The sequence below is a fragment of the Triturus cristatus genome, chromosome 1_2 (genome assembly GCF_964204655.1).
Source record: "Triturus cristatus chromosome 1_2, aTriCri1.1, whole genome shotgun sequence".
Taxonomy (NCBI): domain Eukaryota; kingdom Metazoa; phylum Chordata; class Amphibia; order Caudata; family Salamandridae; genus Triturus; species Triturus cristatus.
In genome coordinates, this window is record NC_140580.1 from 607,587,820 (window position 1) to 607,611,179 (window position 23,360).

General features: G+C 47.8%; 1 protein-coding gene across 1 annotated transcript in view; it reads right to left on the reverse strand.

Moving 5' to 3' along the window:
- LOC146867724 (SPARC-like) overlaps nucleotides 1-23,360 on the reverse strand; it is a 641,752-nt gene that overhangs the window by 291,368 nt on the left and 327,024 nt on the right. The window contains exon 4 of the mRNA XM_085615045.1: nucleotides 8,128-8,239. Coding sequence (XP_085471171.1) covers nucleotides 8,128-8,239 — 112 coding nt within the window. The remainder of the gene's footprint in view (nucleotides 1-8,127; nucleotides 8,240-23,360) is intronic.

Sequence of the window (23,360 nt, forward strand, 5' to 3'; positions counted from 1 at the left end):
AGTTTATGACATTCAACCACCACAAACCATTTAGAAACAACCTTAAGCTGGATGGGACCATCTGGAGAGTGTCAGCACCTTTGACTACCTTGGCATCCGACTCTCCGATACCATGTCATGGAGGCCCCATTTAGCCAAGATGCTCATGTGCCATAAACGTGTGGCCGGGGCACTAGGCAAAAAACATCGCTCTTCACAAAGCACGGTTTATGAAGCCAAAGCAGTTAGCTCAGCCCTTTATGGAGCCGAGTTATGGGGGTTCGATAATATCGAGGACATCTGTAGGTCTGAGCACAAGTTTCTGAGGGACTTGGTGATGCTTTCCCGTAATGTCCCATTAACACCCTTAATGTTTGACATGGGCAGACGGTCGTTCAGAGATTTTGCTAAACTGCGCCCATTGCTTTTCTGGGCCCGTCTAAGGTGGACCCCTGAACTTTCTAAATATGCTGAAGCTTTATCTGAGTTTATGAACTTAGACGTTAGCCACAGAATTAGCTGGATATCAAGAATCAGGAAAACATTGAGAGCTTTGGGTTTTAAAGAATACTGGGACAGGCAAAATCCTCCCAGCAAATTGGAGCTACTGCGACTGGTTAAACAGCCAGGAACTCAGCAGGCCAAACGTGGGCAGACTTACGGAAGATTTCTATCACCACAAGCAGAGCAGAGGCCGTGAGCCATATTTAGATTCAGGTACCAAGAGATAGGATGCTGTACATTCATTTTAGGTTTGGTACGCTCCCTGTTCGCGCACTAACCACAAATTGGCGCCCACCTAAACAGACAAAAGAAGATTGCCCTTGCTGCACAGCCCGGCTAGAGTGTGTTGCCCATGTTATGTTTGTTTGTCCGGCGTACAAAGCAGCAAGGTCTAAATGACTAAAACCAATCTGCCGACAACTGGGCACGCTGGACCACCCGGTTGCTCTGCGCATCCTGAAGTCTGATGCAAGAACCCTCTTTGTGTGTTATGTGGACAAATTCCTTGGCCACGCCTGGTTAGTTAGGCAAAAAGTCCTGGGTGGGGAGGTTTACCATCACATCCTAGGACTTGGGGAGAAATCACTACAGCTCTAGACGAATGCCTAATCAACTATTAAAGCATACTTTTATGCATCAGCACTTTATATTAGCTCACCTGCCACCCGAGGGTCCAAACTTGTTTTTCCTATTGGGTACACACGGCGGGATCCACATTCTGCTTTCTTTGTGATGTCCTTATTTGCAGGACTGTTATGATTGTACTTTTTTACTGTTATTAACGTAACTATTTACGGTTTTAATAATTAATTTTTAATATATTTTATTGCGTAGTTTCTGACAACTGTTTTATCCTTTGCGGTGCAACAGTGCACTTTTACGGTTTGGCCACGCTCATTCTTTGGTCTATCTCTGTATTGCTTGTCATTTTGCACTTTTGTAACTTGTTTTTAAAATACTCACGATGCTTTTATGATACAAGTTATCGAAATAAAGCATAAATGAATGAATGAATGAATGATAGACCTGTATTGCCAGATAGCTTGTTGCTCCCAATTACATGGTACTTTCATTTAGGCAGAGATGCAATGGTCTGACTTTTTTATCGAAGCTGGCTTAATGCCAGATTCAGAATGCTAGCTGAAGAAGTTTGCCACAGATGTAATAGTCCAACAAATGAATGCAGGAAAGAAAACACACTTTACACTGAGTCATTTAGGGAGATCAGGTGGCCCTTTCAACAGAATGCAAATTGATTTTATTGAGATTCCTCCTTACAATAGGAGCCCATGCTTGTAAGTCACAGGTTGAACTGGTACTTGAAATTAAAATGTGGACCCTTGCTGTGCTATCACAGTCAAAAGTGACTTAGCGCTGTTGTGTTTTCAGCAGCAAATCCCCCAGGGCCTGGTAGGCCCATAACAAGTCTTACTCACTCTGACAGATTGAAATCGTGCAGGATCTTGGAGGGTGTCCCATCTGTGGGCACTCTTAACAGCTCCAGTCCTACTCAGGTGATTTGGCTGCACACGGATTTAGCAGCAGCAATCAGCAAGTGCAGGCTCTGTCCTTAGCCTAAGCGGTAATGCTCCAACAGCAATCAGAGGTGTTTCCATGCTCCTCCTGCTAGGTACATTTCCACACTGCAAAAGGAAAGAGGTGGTGATTCCAATGATCCTGATCTCGATCCCTCTGAGGTAGAGATATTACAACAGCATCCTAACTGAATCTACGGGGTCGGGTCTGTTGCAGTTCACATTCCTCCTGGTGACCCACAGGTCACAGCTGCTCTCAGTTCATGGGTACCTGCCCAATCCACACAGCACAATTAATTCTGGCAGCTACTCCTGGCATAAGGGGTTGCTGCACCGCTGCCATGCAGGGCTTTGGCCCTTACCATACCAGCATATGGGGTTTGGAGACTCAGAAGTGCACATGGGCAATGACCCAATCAGCGCACTTGCCCCCTCCTCACACCGAGAGTCAAATTGAAAGGGCTCTCCAATTCTATTCTATTCACCGAGATTTATATAGCATGGCTACCTGACAGGCCTCCTGTAGGAGAGTAGGATCTGCACTTATGTTGCCCCCACTTTTTTCTGATGTATACACTGGTTTCTGGCTATAGTCTGGCTGGGTCCCTGCTAATCAGGGCCCCAGTCTCTCTGTTCTCTCTAAACGACTTGGTGTGCATATTAGATGCACTAGTGATTGGATACTGTGGTACCTTATGAGCCCCTAGTAGCCTTAGGTACCTAGGGCATAGGCACTTCACAGGCCTACCACGGGCTGAAGAATGTATTATGCCACCCCTGGGAAGCAGACTAAATCAGACACCACAGGCCTGCTACTGCAGCCTGGGTGAGGTAGTGTTAGCACTCCTCACTGAGGTATAGGTTTCTATATCTCACCATACACACACATATAAACCTATCAGTCACCCCTAAGGCAGGCCCTATCAATCCTGAGGGCAGGGTGATTGGTTTACAATGTGAGGGGGTGCCTCTGCATGAGCAGGACCCCTCTGCAGCTGGCAGAGTCTATTCTCTGTGGCTGTTTGTGGATGCGGTAAACCATATACTCTTAAGTGCATTATAAATGCTAACTTTGGAATGACTGCATCAAAACATGTCATGTTTGGTGTCAAACAACTTGGAATCATACCCCCACATCAGTCCATGATGTGGGAGCATGATCCCACCCTTCTAGAGGGGACGACATGTGCCTACTGTGGTAACACAGTAGAAATCTGAAAGAGCCCTGGCATCACAAAATGAATGCCACCAGCACAGGCACTGGGCTGCCCTCCTGCTGCTGACTGAAACTTGCAGTGGAGGAGGCCCAACAATAGGCATCCTGTCACAGGGAGGTGTCACCACCTTCCAGACAGGATTTAGTGTATTGGGGCTGGGTGGGTGCACTCTTAGTGTGCTTTGAAGTCCTGCACTGGGGGAGCAGTAGGCTCCTCTGTGCATATGCCAGCTCAAACCGGTTCAGGGGCTACCTGTCCCTGCTCTGGCGCGAAACTGGACAAAGGGAGGTGGGTGGAACCACCCCCTACCCTGACCCTCCCAGAGGAGTGGTCATAGAGCTAGTCCCTCCCCTATCTTCAGTATAAGATAGGAAACCTTGCCATTGCAAAGTAGATAACCCTGGATGACGCTTTACTAGAAGAATCCTGGTCCTTCGACGTTCCACTACCTTTGGAAGACAGAAGAATCTCCCTTGGAGTCAAGGAGTGACTCACCTGCTTGGCAGGCACCAAAACTTGAATTAACAGTCGCAAACTTTCCCGCTTCCACTGGAGTCCGAAGTGCCTGCAGCCCCGGAAGTGAATTTCCTGACTTATCGATGGCCATTGTGAGTCCCCAGCAAAGCTGAGGCGAGTGGACCCCACGAGTGACGAGGAACTGCAATACCTGGGAACCGTGGACTATTGTCAAGTGCAGCCCCTTCATGATGTTCTACGAACTTGTACTTTGGAACATTTGTGGCCCAAGCCTCCAGCAGGTTGTGCAGTGAAAATCAGAGGCCTACCCTATTCCGAGTGACCGTGGGCTCCTGTGAAGCATTTCCTCATGAGGCATCTTTGCGATCCCTTGCCCATTGGCTTGTGGGTCCCCCGAAGACTTTCTGAAAGAACCAAAGGGATCACCTAGTTGCTCCAGGCCTGCCCTCACTTACCTTCACTGGGTGAGTCCCTCAGACTTTGCTGGGATGCACCATTGACTAAATTCACTTTCCACAAGACTTGCTGTTGCCAAGGCTTTTTGGCTGCAATCCGTTTGCCGACATGGCAGTCAGCTGCAGACGATGTGGGATACTCCAAATCCAGCTGCTGGTCATTGTCGATCTCTCCTAGACCTCGTGAGCGAAGAGTCAAAACATCCTTGATCACCTGAAATCACCAGACATCTGTGGGCATCCATCTTCTTGGCCCCGGGTCACTGGTAAGTGACTGTGAACACTATCCCTTCAATTTTCAGGTCTTCTTCATCTTGAATCCAGCCTTGGATTCCACCGGACACTTCTCCAGTCTTCGCAAGCAGCAAGTCTTCTTTGGTCTCCATAGAAAACAGCGACGCGACCCGACACCAAAAGACACCTATGCACCCGGCTTCCCTGGGTGAGGTAACTCGTGCACTCCGGTGCCCTAGTGTGTGTTGGCCCTCGAAGTACTTACCTTGTAAGTGGCTTGCTTGTAGACTTCCTCGAAGTACCCTTAAACTTTAAAAATCAAACCGCAACTTGCTCCATTTAAATCAATATGGAACCAGCGGCTGTGTTCTCCCACTGCATGCGTCTCCCGTGGGTCTGTTAATTACCTGCTTTTACTGCATTAGTGAAGCCCCAGCGATTCTACAGGCCCTAGGCCTTGTCATTCTGCAAGTCGACTTTCCTAAACCTCTTTTTTAGTATATGGTCTGGTACGCCCCTAGGGCCCCAGCCATATCTGTGCTTAACTTATTGTGAAACGTTGATATTTTAATGTGTTCCTGACTTCTAATCTCATAAAGAGATTAGTAGAATGTGTCTAGAAATAAATACATATATATTTGATATATATACTGTGTGGTGTCCTTTCATTTGGTAATTCAAGAGATTATAAGGTAAAAACAAGCTGCTTTACATTCCTCAGAGACTTAGCCTGAAGGCTGCTCTCCACATCCACCACTAGGATAGCTTTCTTTAAAAGGTTGTCTTAAACCTATCTACCATAAGAGTCAAATTGGACTGGTGCAATGTGGCCACTATAACTAGTGACCAACATATGCCAGGCCAACTTTTCACACCTCCCAGGGCTGGTAACAACCTCTGCTCTGCAAATGTGTGTAGCTAGAATTGTGTTAGAATAGGTTGGTTTTCATATTTTTTTCTGAAATTTGTTTCTGATTTGTCCAATATCAGATGTGCTGAGAGGACATTTCACAGCTTAGGTGCCAGGTATGCAAAAGAACTCCCACCACATCTCATTCTTTTAATCCGAGGAACCAGCAGTTGATTGTGTCCCTCTGACCTCAATGTTCTTTTTGGCCTGCAAGGGGTCAATATGCTTTGCATGAGCCGGCGGCCTTTATTTTTGATGGCTCGCTGAACAAGACACAGGGTTGAGAACGGAATTCTTTTTTTGTATTGACTGCTAGTGCAAAGCTGCCAATGCTGGTGTTGCTGATTTTTGCCTAGGGATTTTTATAAAGAGTCTGGATCATGCCATTCTGCATCACCTGTAGTCAATTAATGACATATTTTGGACTCCTCAAGTAAAGGTAGTAACCATAGTCCAGGTGTGAGATAATTAATCCCTGTACCACCACTCTGTGGAGAGGGGCAGGGAGCCATTTTAGCAGATTCCTCAGGGTTCAGAGCAGACCGAAACAACATACAGACAATTTTTTAGCCCGGACCTCCACGGTGAACCTATCGTCGATCCAGACTCCCAAATTTTTTGACAGCTGGGGAGGTTAATGAATGTGGACCAAGCTCATACAGCCTGCAATTTCCAACCAATGTGAGGGGTTATTTCCTGCAATCGGAACCTCTGTTTTATCCCCGTTCAATTTTAAACTACTGGCCGATATCCAGTGAAGACAGGAATTTAGTTGATTGGAGGTTTTAATGAATTCTGCTTTAAGAGAGATGGCAATCTGTGTATCATCTACATTGGAAATTAGTGCTAATCCATATCTTTTTCCACAACTGCGCCATTTCTGCAATAGTGTGTACATACAGGTTGAAAAGTGTGCGACTTAAAGAAGATCCCTGGGGGACACCACATTTCAATTAGTACATAGAAAAAGTTGATGAGTTGTCCTGGACTTGGAAACCTCGGTGCTCTAAGAAGAATGTCACCCATTTGAGGCGTCGCCAATAATTCAAGCCTCTTCTAATCTGTGGATGAATACAGGGTGGGACACCATGTCAAATGCTGCTCTCAGAGCAAGTAGAGAAACTGCTGAGCCACCTTGATCTAAGATGGCTCTGAGTTCTTCCTTTGTGGCAAGCAGTGCAGTTTCTGTCCTGCTGTTTGTGTGGGGTGCAAGTAAGAATAGGCCTCTAAAAAGTCGGACTGCTGTTCATTTAGGTATTTCTCCAAGGTTTTACCCGTCCCTGAGAGAAGAGAAATGGGTTGCTAGTTCTCTGAGGGTCTGCCGTGGGTTTCTTCAAAAGTGGTTTTCCCATGGCATGTCCAACCAATGGACCTCACTCCCTCCAAAGCTCTTCTCTTCCTCACAGAGCAAACTTGTATTGGTAAGCAAACAGGCTCTGGTGCATTAGGCTCCCGAGCAGATAGTCCTAGTCTCAGGCAGAAGTCTTGCAGAGCATCCCCTCCTCACACAACCCACCTGGCTGCAAGGCAGATAACAATTTTTGCTGTCTCGACCTCCCCTTCTTATAGTCCAATTTCAGTCACCAAATGTGATTTAAGGTCAGGGTCTTTGAAGTCTTATGTCAGGGTTCTGCTTTTTTCAAGTACAAGCTTCTCCTCTCCTTCTTCCTCAAAAGCCATACGTCAAAGGAGGAGAGACTCTGAAGCTGATAGTCCAATAACACAGGACATGGGAGACACTAGAGTTCACACCTGGATGTCAGCACAATGATTAGTGTATCAAAAGTTTAATCTTGGGTCCCTAACCCCACTCCTTCTGATTTCCTTATCAGCATCCTCTCCTTTATGAGATGTGTCCAGGCCCATTCCTTGTGATCTCCCACTGAATCAATGAGCACCCTTTGAAGGATACAGGGAGCCCCGCTCTCCCTCCTCTAATCTGTCCTACGCAGCTCACAGGAATGCAGAAATACACATATCTGTCTGAGGGGATTCCTCTACGTTCTCTTGTATTCACCGTGCAGGTCTGGGACTTCCAAAATTGAACCTAGGATCCTCTATCCAATGTACCATTGTAGGCACATTTTTGCTCAGTTTGTGGACACAGCACACACACTGTCCAGCACTGTTACCTCCATGTATTGTGCACAACTGGTACACATATACTCAGCACACACATTCACTCTGTGCACATTGCTGTAGCCTTTCTATATTATGGGACTTGTAGGCACACCTTCACCCAGTGCAGGCATTCACCATCAGCGCTGTTCACACCACTACGCCCTTCATGTACTGTACTCCTTGTTCATAAGGGAAGTGCAGAGCATTATGCTTTGTTGTGTTCCAGAATAATACTTTCATTACAATATAATTATACTATTGTGGCATTTATGGAGCGACCACTCATCAAAGTGATCCTAAATTGATGCAGTCTCTGAAAAGTACTGTAAAGTAAATATGAATCCTCAATACAAGAAACACAAAACATATGAACAATGTTTACCTGTACGAATATTCAGTATCTAAATTGCAATCAATACATACGATTGGCAAACAACCCATTATCATAGTCACTGTGTTGTTCATAATGCTGTTTGAGTACAAAGTGGATTAAAATCCTTCTGAGAAAATCTATATTTCCTACTAGACAGTTTGCAATCAATAGCTGATTGTGATCTCTAGTGGCTATTATTTCAAAATTAATGCAGAAAGGGTTTAAAAAGTACATTGCAATTGAGATAAAAGCTAGCAATGAATGAAAAGTGAAACAGGTCTTTTTAACAAATAGTGACAGACTATGCCAACCATGTTCCAACCTTGAGCAGGTCTTTGGACAAACACACTTGGGTATCTTGGCACCATCTTCTTCCACCACCTGACACCATGATCCTGCTGGTTTTCTGCACTTGATGAGCGCACACAGTTCAGCTGTAGGAAGGACAAGGAGGAATGGGAACAAAAAATATTAGACAGCAAATATTAGGTCACACATTTTTTTATGGTTTAATACATATGTTAATAGGACAGTAGAAAAAGAAAGTGATAGAAGAAAAATGGAAGTAAGAATGAAATTAGGAGAACACACGAAAGAAATTAAACCAAAGGAGAAGAAAAGAAATAGCATGAGAAAGAATGAAAAATGAAAACAGATCATACAAAAAGAGAGAAATAAAGAGACAGAGATAGTAGGAAATGAGAAGCAAGAAAAAAGGAGCGAGGTGGAAAACAGAAAAGACGGACACCGGAGGATGATAAATAGGGAAGTAAAAATAAGGAAAGGAAAGTCCTGAAAGAATTAAAGGAAAAGAAAGAAAGAAAGAATGATAGGGAGAAAGAAAGAAAGAAAGAAAGAAAGAAAGAAAGAAAGAAAGAAAGAAAGAAAGAAAGAAAGAAAGAAAGAAAGAAAGAAAGAAAGAAAGAAAATAGTAGAGTAAAATGGAAAATAATACTTGACAGGATCGAAGGAGAGCAGGGCTATTGTAAGAGGGGGAGGAGGAGGCAAGTGAGGAAGAGGCTGACTGTTAAAAATACAAAGAAAATCTAAGTGACACAGAGAGATGAGAGAGAACTGAGAAGCACAAAGGAAGATGAAGAAAAGTGCAGCGGGGATAGGATTATGAGAGAAAAGAAGGGAGTGAGTAACTGGTTAGACACTTAAACAAAAGAGAAACTTGGAAGAAGGAGGTTAGAGGAATCTTTAGAGAGATAGAGAAGACAGTAAGATGAGGAGAGGCAGACATGAAAGGAAAACAGGAGAAGTGGTGAGGTGAAGAGAGGTTTATTTTGAGGTATGAGGAAAAGGGAAAATCGAAAAAAGAGGTGCAAAACAAGTAGAAATCAGAGTAAAAATTATCATTGTAGATGGAGTTGAAAAAAACGGAAGATATAAATGTAGATCAGACGGTAACTACGAAAGCAATGAGAGAAGCTCAGGGTACGTTTGCAGTTGAGTAAGGAGACTGGAATAGATCAACATGAGAAATTGGGTAAATCTAGTGTGAGAGAATAAGAGCTTGTTAAAAAGGTAACTCAGGGAAAGTAAATGAAAGAACAAGTGCTAGAGATAGAAGCAAATAAGAACACTGGGAATAAGTGGAGGTCAGAGAAAAACTGGGAAACAGAGAGGAGAAACAAAGGAGGCACAGGAAGGGGGAATCATGGAGAAAGAGGTATGAGTGAAAGAGACAGCCGAAGGTGAATGTGAGAGGAAAGGTGAATGAGAATGAAAGAGGGCAGGTTAGGAGTATACTCTGTAACAAGTATTTGGTAAGAACATATGTGTAATAGGTGGTAACTCACCTTCTTTATGGACTTTTCCCCTGCCAAGGAAAATTTCAAGTCACCCTCCTGACCTGTTTACCTGTTGCTGCCACCACGTTGGGGCTTTTTCAAGGCTGTTTGTATACATATCCAAGAACACCAAAGGTGATCTGAATAATAAAATAATACTGTGACATACGTGGATGATTGTTTCAGAAGGGCAGGTAAAACGAGAAAGTAGAAAGGTAATCAGACCAGACGGCGCCGGTGAGTCCCTTTCACCCTGAATGCCCCCTGCTCCTGTGGATTCATCTCACATTAATACAAATCTGGCCCCCTCCTATGGGATACCTCTTTTCCACTCAGACACCGTAGCACTTCCCTTTCTTGTAAACCCCACAGACGAGCCACTGACCAACCCCAATAACGGCCCGGTCCACCCAAATCTGCAGCCACGCTCATCAATATGTAATCCAGTGCTATCATTGCTGCGACGGCAGCCTGCTGCATCCTTCTGCTGCAGCTCCCATATACTCATTCGGCCTGACCTCCTGGAGGCTATCCCATTAAACGCTGGTGGGTTACATAACTCATAATTCAATGTCTGGTCAACAGAAACTAGCGCACACCCCTCCAGAAACCAAATTGACACAAGCCCCTCTGCTGCAGCCAACCAACCCAACCCATATAGAAGCGGTCTGACCTCGCTAGCAGTCCCGTCTCCCTCTACAACCCCCCGTCCTCTGTTCTAACATAACGCACCCAGTCCAAAAGGAACCAGCCCCACCCCCAACTTAAATAAAATGCCTTCTACCATGTCAACCTACCCCAACCCCCTCACCTCACCCTATGTAAAACCGCATGGCCCGAACTCCTTCCTGATCAATCTCCCCCTCAACCTCTCACCCAAAGCGAAAAAAAACTCAAACACAAACTGATCAGGCAATACCCTGAATCACTATTTGCTGACCTATATCACTGCTCCGCCAAAGGCCAAGTAAAAATGGACCACATCTTTCACACGGAAAGGTCCGACAAGTGGAATTCCATCCTTAGAGCACAACTACACAATACCAAAACAATCATTACTCCCCATAGCTGCAAACTATCATTCTCTATCCCTAACCGCAAGGCATGCTGTGGGAACACCTTTGTGACCATCTACTCCAACGGCACAGTCTTGATTCAAGCTAACAATGGCAATCTTTCCCTCTCTGAGGACTTCCACCATCCACACATAGCCTCCCCTCCCATCGTTCCCCCTCTACCTAGACAACCAGTCGCTCCAGCAGAACATCCACACTATTCTGGCACCCGCTATCACTAACCAAAACGCTCCTCCTCGAACCACCTCCTACACCTCTACCATCAAGAACAAGGCGCCCCCTCCTGCACTGGTCCGTCCCCTCGAACTCCCCCCGGTGCATAACCCACTTCAAGCATTACCGGTCGCCCTCAATACTCACTCTAAGTCTCCCAATCACCCTCCCATACCCACCTGCAAAAGAAAACAACTACCACAACATGACCCTACCCACCCGCGCCTAACCCCATAACCCTAACCAACAACACTACAACTTCCAAAAGTAAGCACAACATTGTCAGAACCTCGCACGTCCAAGAAGACCCCACCCAGAATCGACCCACTCCCCCCCAAGAAGAGTCGGAGCGCCGGCTCTCCCTGATTGAAAGGCAAGTGGTTATTATAATACAGGGTCTAAACGACATCCTAAGCAACCTCGCTATTTTCCATAAGCCCACCTTAAACCCTCACTCTACTCCTATCATCTCCAACCACACTCACCAAAGGCTCCCCAAGGCTCCGCAAACTAGCTGGACCACATCCCCCCTCTCGAACCTTACTTCAAGACCTAATAGAACGATGGAAGCCATGTCTTCTGATGAAGCGACCGAGCTGGCCTCCTCGTACACCACCCCCTCTACGCACATCCCCCAATCCTCGATTCAGGTAATCACTGGATTCAGAAGTGATCACTCCATCCCGAAACCCACTAGACCCCCACCCTCCCTCATAAACATCCCTACTGCCCCACTAACAAAGGAACCAAAAAAAGAGACACCCCTGACCAACTGCATGCTCATAAACTGCAGATCCGCCACTAAACATGCCACAGAGCTAGCTGAATCCATCCTCAACCATGACATTGATATAGCCTTCATCACAGAGACCTGGCTAAATGACACCTCTCCTCCAATCATGGATATGCTCATACCCCCTGGGCTTCTCTATCGTCGACAAAGATAGAAGAGACCAAAAAGGTGGGGTTCTAGCAATCATTCACAACAACAACCTGTCCGTGACTGAAATCGACACTTTCAACTACAACTCCTTCGAATGCCTAACCGCCAACATTAACACCAGCAACAATAAACCGCTACACTGTCATCTCCTATACCATCCTCCAAGGCAACACCTTCATGTTCACGGAACACCTCTCAGAACTGGTTGCCCACTGCTCTCTCCGAGATAGCAACAACCTAATTCTGGGCGACCTCAACCTGCACTGGAATGATAAAAACAGCGCACCAATCCAAAACTTGAACAAGCTATTACATAGCAACGACCTTACCCAGCACTGCTCAGAAGAAACCCACAACAAAGGAGCAATCCTGGACGCCGTCATTGCCCAACACAACGCAATCACAATAGACCACATCCTATTGGTCGACTGGTCAGACCACCACTTAATCCTATTCCGCATCTCGCAACCGATCATGTCCCAACCTCCTATCCAAGACCCCCCCACATGGACAAGAAACCTAACACAGATCAACATGGCCGAATTAGAAGAAAAAATAACCACCCTCCTCCCCATCTCCCAGGACGGTCTCTCAACAACAGAACTCACATCCCACTACAACACAACTATGTCCTCCATCCCTAGACAAACTAGCCCCCCTGAAACTAAAAAAATCCAGGAACATCCCCTCCAGATCCTGGTTCAACAAGGACATTAACGACAAAAGGAGGCAGCTTAGAGCCACAGAACGTCTATGGAGAAAGAATCCCTCTTCTAGCCTCTGCGAGAAACTCAAAACAGCAAGAAGAAAGTACAAAAATCATATAAATACTGAAAAAAACAACTTTTTCTGCACCGCTCTTGACAGTGCGAAAAACAGACCAAAAGAACTCTTTAACATCATCAAGCAACAAACTTCCAAATCCTCTACTACCCCAGCCCAGGCCTCCAAAGACCTATGTAACAACTTCGCAAACTTCTTCAACGAAAAAATCAACAAGATCGAGCTATCACTCGACATCATCCTCTATCCCGCCTCCAAAACTCATCCCCAGCAATCGAAACCACCTCTAGCTCGCACCCCACAAAAGCCTGGAGATCCTTCGACCCCGTTCCTGAAACTGAGATTCTCAAATTAATCTCCTCCTCCAAGCCCTCATCAAACATCCTCGACCCTGTACCCTCCAAAATGAGCAAAAAGCTGAAACTCTCCCTCGCACCACTATGGTGTGAAATCATAAACAGCTCCTTAAAAACCGGCATCATACCAGACTGTCTCAAAGTCGGCCAAGTCACACCACTACTCAAAAAGCCTGGCCTAGAAACCAACGACCTGAACAACTTCAGACCGGTTTCCACTCTCCCCTTCCTAGCCAAAATCCTCGAAAAATGCGTTCTCCGCCAACTGAATCAGCACATCGACATTATCAACCTGCTAGACCACCAATAATCAGGCTTCAGAAAAGGCTGTAGCACTGAAACCACGATCCTTAACATCACCGATGACATCCTCAAGTCCCTTGACACTGACCAATGCTGCCTACTCATCCTCCTAGACCTTTCGGCAGCCTTTGACACGGTGGATCACAATCTTGTCATCAAGGCTCTCAAAGACCGAGTGGGTGCAGACGAGGTGGTCCTTCAATGGTTCTCCTCCTTCTTTCACAGTCGCTCCCAAAGGATAAAAATCAAATCCTTTACGTCCGACCTGCTCCCCATCAACAGAGGTGTCCCCCAAGGTTCAGTACTCTCCCCTCAACTGTTCAATATATACATGGAACCCCTCACAACCATTCTGAAAAAAGCCAACATCCCCTTCCACCTATATGCAGATGACACCCAGATCTACTTGGAAACCTCCTCCATCAACAACATTCTAAGACTCAACAACACTCTTAAAGAAGTTCAACAAAGGCTATCAACAAACCGGGGACGCTAGGTGGCGCACTAGCGAATGGTCGCCTTAGTGTAAGGCACCCGCAGTCCGGCGACATTTATCCGGAATAACATCCTTCATTGGCGACTTGGAGGGCTGAAATTACTTACAGCGACTGCCAGCGAGGTCCGGCGCTGGCTGTCCGAGTTGCAGCATTGGAGACGCGACGCTGAGGAAGATACGAGCTCCGACAGCCCTGGTGGCGTGAGCGGCTGGAGGACGCGAGACGGCTTGCTGGGGACGCATCCTAGGCGAGGCCGGGGCTGCAATAACGGCCGTAGGCCACTGGCATGCGAAGGGCGCGAAGCGGACCCCGAGGACCGGCGCTGGCAAGGTGAACGGCGTGAGCCCCCCCAGAGCAGAGGTATTGCTAGCGGGACGGGTGGAGAAATTTCACCCCCCCTCCCCCCATCGGAAGAGTCGAAGTGGATGCACTGCTGGGGGAGGCGGCTGAGGGCACCCCGGCTGACTGGATGTTGGTAAGCCCTGCATGCTGCGGGGGGGAAGCGGATATTTGCTGGAGGACCGGGTGGGTTGCGAAAGAGCTCCCCTCCACCTAATTACTCGGACAGACCTGACACGAAGCACAGGGGCCCCGGAGTGGATTAGCGTGCTGCCCCAGGGTGCCTCGGATACGCGGGCGCTGGCGTCCAGGGGCCTACGGAACCCAGAAGGTGCACGAGAAGGCGGCGGAGGACATTGCTGACACCCGTATCGCTGCCTGAGTGGGTTGAGGGGCTGTGCTGGACGAACACATATTGCCTCTGCCCCGGACTGTGCTGCTGGTCACTGTGAGCCACTCGTTGCGGAGGGTGTGCTGTGGGTCAGTGGGAGCCGCCCGCACGGCCTTTCCCGCTGGCCGGTCTTTTTGCCCGCTGGTGCTGGGCGGTGGCGCTACGAGGCGCAATCGTGGAGGATTGGAAGTCATGCCTTTGGCGCGGAGATAGCGCCACATACAGGGTCGCTGGTGGTGGCCATCGACTGTACCGGCCCGGGCATTGGAGCAGCTGCCGACACGGGAGTGCTGAGGCCTGAACGCGGGGACACATCGGGAAGTTGTGTCCGGCACTGGTGGGGTGCCCTCGTCTCCCCCTTGCACTCGCCTGCTGATTACTGCGGGCTTGATTCTGCTGAAGTGGTGATTGCAGAGCGTTCCAGCTCGCGGTGCGAAGTCTTGTCCTGCCAGCGGATCGAGATGGGCAAGACGGACACGAGACAGCCTAAGCTGTCGTTCGAGTCCGGCAAGAAGGGGACTAAACCTCTGGAGGCGCCGCAAGTCCTTGATGGAGCGAATGGAGCTGCGGGGGACTCCTCGGTTGCGACGGCGAACCTGCAGGAGGTGCTGCGTGAGATGCGCCAAGGGTTTGCGACGATTGCTGACAAAGTGGATAGGATATCGTCGAGAATGGATGCAGTGGTGCATAAATTGGATGCGCACGAGGATTGACTGAAGGGTGCGGAACAACGGATATCGGATACAGAGGACACAGTTTTGCAGCACACCTCGCAGCTCACCAGAATGGATAATCTGCTGCGCATTATCACGTCCAAGAACGAGGATTTGGAGGCGAGAAGCAGGCGCAACAATGTCCGCATAATAGGAATTCCGGAGACGACCAATGTGGGCAAAATGGAGGAGTATGTGGAAAAGATGTTGCTCACAGCGATTGGTTCGGAGGCATTTTCTCCCCACTTTATCGTGGAGAGAGCACACCGTGCACTGGGCCCTCAACCAAAACCGGGAGCGACTCCCAGGCCCATCATTGCCCGGTTATTGAACTACCGAGATCGTGACGCGGCCCTGAGAGCAGCGAGGGGCACACGGTCCCTATCTTATGAGGGTAACTCATTTACGCTGTTTCCGGATTTCACACCAATAGTCCAGGAGGAGCGCAGGAAATTCATGGCGGTGAAGGCCAAGCTGCGAACATTACAATTGGACTATGCGCTCCTCTATCCCACACGACTGCGGGTCACATACCAGGGCAGGCAGCGATTTTTCACAACTCCACAGCAGGTGGAGGACTTCCTCAAGCACTACAAACGTACCCACAAACCTGGTGCGGAGGTGGACGGTGAGCAGGTACCACTGCCCGGGGAGAGGATGGATGGCGAACAGTGAGTAGGGTAGACAATCATTGTCCACTGTCTTCTGGGGGTGAGTAAGTACTCTGTGTGGGCACTGCGATTGGGGAATCAATTGATGCAGACATTGCACTGGACTGGATATTCTGCGTATCTCTTCAGGTCTGAAGGGATGGGAGACATGGGTGGGACCGTTGAGAGTGTTGCAGTATTGCACGAGATGTTTGTAGATGATGTAACTGTGTCTTCTCCATAGGTTGCGAATAACATTGTGGCTGAATGCGTACTCTAAAGTTGCCAATGATTATACCGCCGGACACCCCCTCTGGGTCATCGAGTCAGACTACCGAATTGGTGGGAGTCTGGAGTAGATGAGGGGGGAATTAGTGGTGCCACCTAGACAAACTCCCCGGAGGGAAATACCCGAGAGTTCATGGGGAGCTATGGAAACTGTTTTCGCCCTTGTTCGGGGGCAATTGTGGGAGGGATGGGGAGGGGACATGGCTGGCAGGTTGGGGTTTGCTTCAGTGGGAGGGGGGAGGGTGTGGGGGGGGCAATGCGGAGGGGGGTGTTCAGAGTTTGAGGTTGGGGGAGGGGGGCTTGGGGGCAGGGGGGGAGTTTCGTTCACGGAGAGTAATTGGGATGGAACGGTCAAGGACGGCTGAGCTGCTTCTTCAAAGAGGGTTGTTGCTGGTGCTGATGTGGGGTGCATGGCTGAATACACAGATGTATGTGAAGGGGTGGTACTGGATGCCGGGTTGCTGCCAGGAGTGTGGGTATAGGCTGAAAGATGACTGAGATGGCAAGGAGGGAGAGGGTCACGGTCCTATCGTGGAATGTCCGTGGTTTAAATGATGCTAGAAAATGCAGAAAGGTGATGGCTTATTTAGAACAGCACCAGGTACAGATCGCATTGTTGCAAGAGACACACCTTAGCCCCCGATCGCACTATACTCTGGCTGGCAAGTGGGCGGCGGTCCGCAGTTTTTCGTCCTACTCAGGGTATGCTAGGGGGGTGGCGATCTGGATCAAAAAGACAGTGCCTTTTGTGAAGCTTGGTGAGCGCGTGGATACAGACGGAAGATTTGTGGTGTTATGGGGCAGGCTGGGTACTGACACGATCACGATCATAAACTGTTATGGTCCTAATGTGGACTCGCCGACCTTTTTCACACAGCTTTGGGGACAGATACTTAACATTGGCTCCACGCATATTTTATGGGGTGGCGATTTTAATGTGGCGCTGGCCCCGGGATTGGACAGATCGGATAGCAGCCATCACTACAACAAGAAAGCGCGAGATGCGTTGGCCGGTATCTTGGAGGAAGGGAACTTAATAGATAGCTGGCGGTTTGTACATGCTGGGCTGCGGGAGGGCACACACTTTACAACATTCGCTAACACATGGGCTAGACTGGATTACTGTTTTTTGTCCCGGGGCATAGCGGTGGATTTGGGGAAGGTTATGCACCTGCCGCGGACGTACTCGGATCATTGCCCGGTCCTTGTCCAAGTCGCACTCCCGGGTTATGGGGGAGCGGCCATACGTTGGCGTATGCAACCCATGGCCCTCCTGGACCCTCTGTTTCAAGCAGAGCTGGGGGAGGAGATTGCAGAGTTTTTTCCTCGCAATAAAGATTCGGTAGATAGTGTGGAAACCATCTGGGAGGCATTTAAAGTGACGGTCAGGGGCTACTACATTGCGAAGAGCTTTGGGGTCTTGAAAGACATACGAAGAACGCTTGCAAAATTGGAAGTGGAACTTAAAGGGCTGGAGACTAGGATGAACCGGGAGCCGATGGGTCCCCTCCATGGGGAATTCAGAGAACGACTTACACAGTATGAAAAGGAGGCGGATAGGGAGGCTCGCTTCTGTGGCAAATATTGGCAGGCTCGCAGATTCTGCGAGGGGGAGAGACCAGGTCGCGCACTGGCGGAAGTTACTCGGCAGCCGCGTTACAATACACACATATTGGAGGTATGTACGTCGGAAGGGGTTCCACGTCGCGATACCAAAGGTATTTTGGAGCAATTCACTGCACATTATACAGAACTTTACACAGCACGCAGCGCTGGCGAGGTGGATTTTGGGGGTTTTCTAGATGATGTCGCGCTGTGTTGGCTAAGTGATGACCACAGACAGTTTCTTGGTGCACCGTTTGAATTGGATGAAATCCGGGAAGCTATTATGTCTCTTAGCAACGGTAAGGCGACGGGCTTGGATGGGCTGCCGGCGGAATTTTATACATGCTATATTGATATTATGGCCCCAGTCCTCAAGGAGGTCTACGAGGAGTCTCTGGAAGTGGGAGTGTTGCCCGGGTCCATGAGAGAGGTGTTGATCACCTCGTTGTTGAAGCCGGGCAAGGACCCTACTGACTGTGATGCGTATAGGCCGCTCTCCTTGATAAACTGCGACGCTAAAGTCTTGGCGAAGGTGCTAGCCAATAGATTATCGTTATTGATGCCTAAAATAGCCCTCCCAGACCAGTCCGGGTTTATCCCGGGGAGATCCACAGCCCACAACTTGCGTACCCTTTTCTCCCTGATACATACAATAGCGCCGGAACTACCTGTGGCTGCTATATTTCTTGATGCTACCAAAGCATTTGATTCTGTTGAGTGGAACTATCTATTTGCTATTTTGTACAGGATGGGGTTTCCGAAAATATTTGTTGCCTGGGTGCGATTGCTGTATACTGACCCGAAGGCGAGAGTCTTAATCAATGGGGAAATGTCGGGCCCGATCTCATTGACCAGAGGTACCAGACAGGGTTGCCCGTTGTCCCCGTTGTTATTTGCTATTGCGATGTGAGCCATTAGCATGCCGTATTCGACAACTGCATAAGCAAAGCGCTTTTAAATGCGTCCAACGTCAGATAGACGTGTCACTGTATGCAGATGACTTGACGTTATATGTGGTAGATCCACTGGTGAATCTCAATCCATTGCTCCGAGAGTTCTTGGTCTTTGGCCGGATATCCGGTGTACAAATTAATTGGAAGAAGTCGCAGTTTTTTCCCCTGACTCCTGCGGTGTGCCGCTTTTCACTGGATTATCCACTCGAATGGTGTGACTCAGATTTGCGTTACTTAGGGATACAGATATCAAAGCACAAGGAGGAGACCGTGCGCTTAAATTACGGTACTGCCATCGCTGAACTAACTGAGGATGTGACGCGATGGATTTCTCTGCCTTTCACCATGGCTGGGAGGGCCTCACTTATTAAAATGGTGGTGTTGCCTCGGTTTTTATATTTGTTCCAAAATGTCCCTTATTATCCGGGTGCTTTTTTTTTCCATACGCTCCGTACGGAATTGATACGATTATTCTGGGCTGGAAAGCAGCCTCGATTGGCATGGTCAATTATTACCCAGCCCTATGATAGAGGGGGATTTGATGTCCCTGATTTTTTGGCCTACTACCTTAGCGCTCAGGCCCATTTCGCGTACCACTGGTTTGCGCCTACGCCATTTATGCCGCAGCTGGCTGTGGAGGACTGGATAGTTCGGCCGCTGCCACTGAGAGGTATTATTCAGGGCCCAACTAGTGTGCTCGACACACCGGCCGCAACGGTGACATGCACGATGGACACGTGGCAGCGGATCCTCCGCAAAGTTGCACTTCCGTTCTTATACGCACCAAAATTGCCGCTAGCTTACCACCCGGAGTTATCCTTGTTGCAGGAGAAGGGGTTCCAGGAGCTGTGCGCTGGACTGGGGGTCCGCTGCTGGGGAGATCTCTTCCTGAATGGTCGGTTTAAGACGAAAGAGCAGTGGTTCCATGGGGCTCAGCACACACCGTTAGATGTCTTTTATTATATTCGGTTGAGACAGGGACTGAAGGCTGTCATACCGCACTTCCCGGAGGAACCTGCGGTGGTAATGCCTCTACAAGTTGTACTTACGTCGGAGGATGGCAGGCATCTAGTCTCGCACTTGTACCGGAGTATTCGGGAACATAGTGGTGGAGGGGAATGCAGAGCGCTCAGACATTGGAGTGAGGATCTAGGGAGGGACATAACGGAAGCGCAGTGGGCGTACTGTTGCGGGTTAACCTCACAGATATCGGCTAGCTGCAGATTACAAATGATTCACTATAAGTTCCTGCAGCGAATGTACTACACGCCTGCGAGGAAGTTGCGGTTTCGCCTAGCGGATAATGACAGGTGTGAGCGCTGTCGTACGGAGGGGGCTGGTTTTTTACACTTGTCATGGCTGTGTCCGGCGGTGGCTGAATATTGGACGCAGGTCCATAAGGCGCTGACGGTTATGATAGGGGACACGATTGACTGTGATCCGCTAATGATGTTGTTGGGCTACACTATGGGTATACCTAAGACACATCGGAAATTTGGAGATATTGCAATGTTGATGGCGAAAAGGAGAGTGGCTTGTAGGTGGGGGAGGGGCCGTGCACCGAAATTTAAGGAGTGGATAGCCGATTTACTACACTGTCAGGAACAGAATATAATATACGCAGAAACGCAGCCAGTGAGTAGTAGGGCCAAGGACATTTGGAACCCATTCAGAGCGTATTTAGCGGCTGAGGTCACTTCGGTGATGCACGGAACTCTGGAGGCAGGCAGGGCTGGCCCTGAGACTGATGCGCAAGGTGCGGGGTAGTGTGATCGGAATCTGCTGGGATGGTATGCTTGGCTGGAGGACGACTGCTGACAGGATGGGCTGTGTTTCTAGTGGGAGACATTGCAGCTACGAGGGGAAAAACACTGATGCAGAGTTGGATGGCTGAGCTGCCCAGTGTGGGAACTCTATAGGAGTAGAGGAGTGGAGGTGTTCATACGTGGCTGTGGTAGGAGGGACAGTAGCACGTAGTTCCTGGATGTGAAGGGAAATGGTTGGGTGGTGGCGATTATGGAAGGGTATATGGGAGGTTAGCCCATCACTGCGGATTACTCCCGAGGTGGCTGTGGCGGGAGCTGCGGAAGTGTGAGACTGCCGCATGACATGTTCACCTGGGCTATGGTGGGGGCATTGCTGTGTATCAGACATTACTACGACGGCGGTGCCTTCTATTTAGCATTAGATTGTTGGACGCTTCTCCTTCAGACGGACACTGCCGATCGCACACAAGGTAGACATGCGAATATAAGCTAAGTGCACCTGTATGACCCTGAGATTAGTAAGCACAGAATTGCACTAATAAGTGGGATGTGTTGCAGCTTCTCGCCACCGGGCCTCTGGGCTGTCGGACAAATGGCTGTGTATCTTACAGAGGATGGCAAGAGATGTGATGGATTGCAGCCGGCCCGAGGGGTTGTAGGCGTGAAGCTGTAAAGTTGTACTTCGTTAATAAAGGTTTTGGAAACAAAAAAAAGGCTATCAACAAACCACCTCAAACTCAATCAAGAAAAAAACGAAATCCTCCTCATCTCCAACAAAGATGAAAACCTGCAAATCGTAGAGTGGCTGAAAGCAATCGATGCTCTCAACGGTAATCTCACCGTGGCTAACTCGTAAAATCACTAGGAATCACCCTCGACCAGAAACTAACCATGAACAAACACATCAAGACCGCCGCAAAGAGTGCCTTCCTCAATCTGAAGCTTCTCAACAAAATTAAACCCTTCATCCCGCCCATGGACCTCAAACAAGCCACCCAATCACTGGTGTTATCTAGACTGGACTATGGGAACGCAGTTCTCTCTGGTACAGCTCTCTCCCACCTAGCGCCACTCAAAACAACTCTCAATGCTGCTGCCAGAATGGTCACCAGAGTAAAAAAATATGACCACTTATCTCCCACACTCAGAGAACTAAAATGGCTCCCAGTGGAAATGCGTGCCAGCTTTAGAACTGCCTGCCTTACACACAAAGCCCTGCACACAGGGAATACCTGGCCTCCATGCTCAAGAAAGCCGGCCAGTCAAGAAACCTCAGGAGCTCCAACACCCTCTTATTTATCCCTTTGAAAACATGCAAGCAAAAAACTGCGGCACGTTCCTTCGCAGGAAACGCACCCAAAATCTGGAATTCCATCCCGGTTGATATAAGGACTATTCCCTCCTTCATAAAATTCAAAAGACTCCTAAAAGACCTATACCTAAACCGTGCCTTCCTGAACTGAAATCCAAAACACAAAAGCCTGTACTCTGCAGCCACCAGGCAAATTCTCCATCACTCCCTACCTCATGCCTGTCCCCTAACGCCCTCCTCGTCCTTCAACTCTCGGAGGAAGACCTAGCCCAAGACTTTGTCCACGCATCGAGACTACCTCGGAACCTCTCTACCTCAATGCGTTCCTATGACGCTCAGCGCACTGGAACTTTTGAACACTTTTGTTTACTTTTGTCTCTTTTGTGTGATTTTTCTCCTATATGCTGTGAAGCGCTCCCATACCTTCGGGTCTGGCTAGCGCTATATAAAACCTCTTAAATAAATAATCATTTGGCTTGCTTATCATATCTCAACAGACCCATACATTGAGTCAAATAATACAAGAATTAGGAAAATATTTTTATAAACAATAATAATGAACATAAATGAGATACATTACAAAAAAGACAAAGAAAAACAGAAAAACAAAGAGGAAATAAATAAACATCTGTGTACAAATTTTGTTATATCATTTATCAAATCAGAATCAGCATTGATTTTTTGAATTGTGTGTTTGTTGCAATAGTGTCAAAAATGGACCAAACACTTGGGACACAGCACTCTAGTGATCAATCAACATGAGTTCTACATGATGAGGTGATAGTGCAGGACTAGTGTACTTGTGTATTGTAGGTGAGGTGGAAGGTTGTAAGGGAGTAGTCATGCGTGGAGAGTGGATTTAATATGCAAAGGGTCAACTTCATTGTGTTTAATGCAAGCATCATTTGATTGTAATGGTATTAGAACATTTGGTAGGTGTGGGGGTCATGGAGGTCATTATAAAGTACATCTGTAATTTAGCAGAACATTAGAATGTTATAAGTGAATCAGACTAGTCGTCAAGCGAAGTGTTGTTTTAACAGGGGGTGCTTACCGATACACCAATGATTACTGATGGGTTAAGATCCTCAAAATACGGTTTGAAAGAAGAAATAGTGCTTTATATTATCGGAAGCATAAATAAATTAAAGGTGACACCAAGGGATCGGTCTGCGAAGAGAGGGTACTTTAAGAGTATTTCAGTTTGTCCAAGATGAGAAATTTACAGAAAAAGCTTCCCTGGAAAAAAATTAAAGAGATGTTGTTTTGTAATTGCTTGAAAAGAAGTGCTTGAATGAGTGCTGAATCAGGACTTGAGATCTGCGATTACCTCTGAGTGTCAAAGATTAATAAAGACACTAAAATGTAATATGATAACTAATCTATTTTTGTATTCAATATATTCAGAATAACTTAAATTGAGATTTGGAAATAAGATCTACATATTGTATATGACTAACCTCTACCCTTGGTTACTGTTATTTATTACATTATGGATTTCCAGGGGTATAACACAGTTTAGTCTTTTGGTATACAATATTTAGCCCTGTCTTGGTGACGTAGACTCCCAA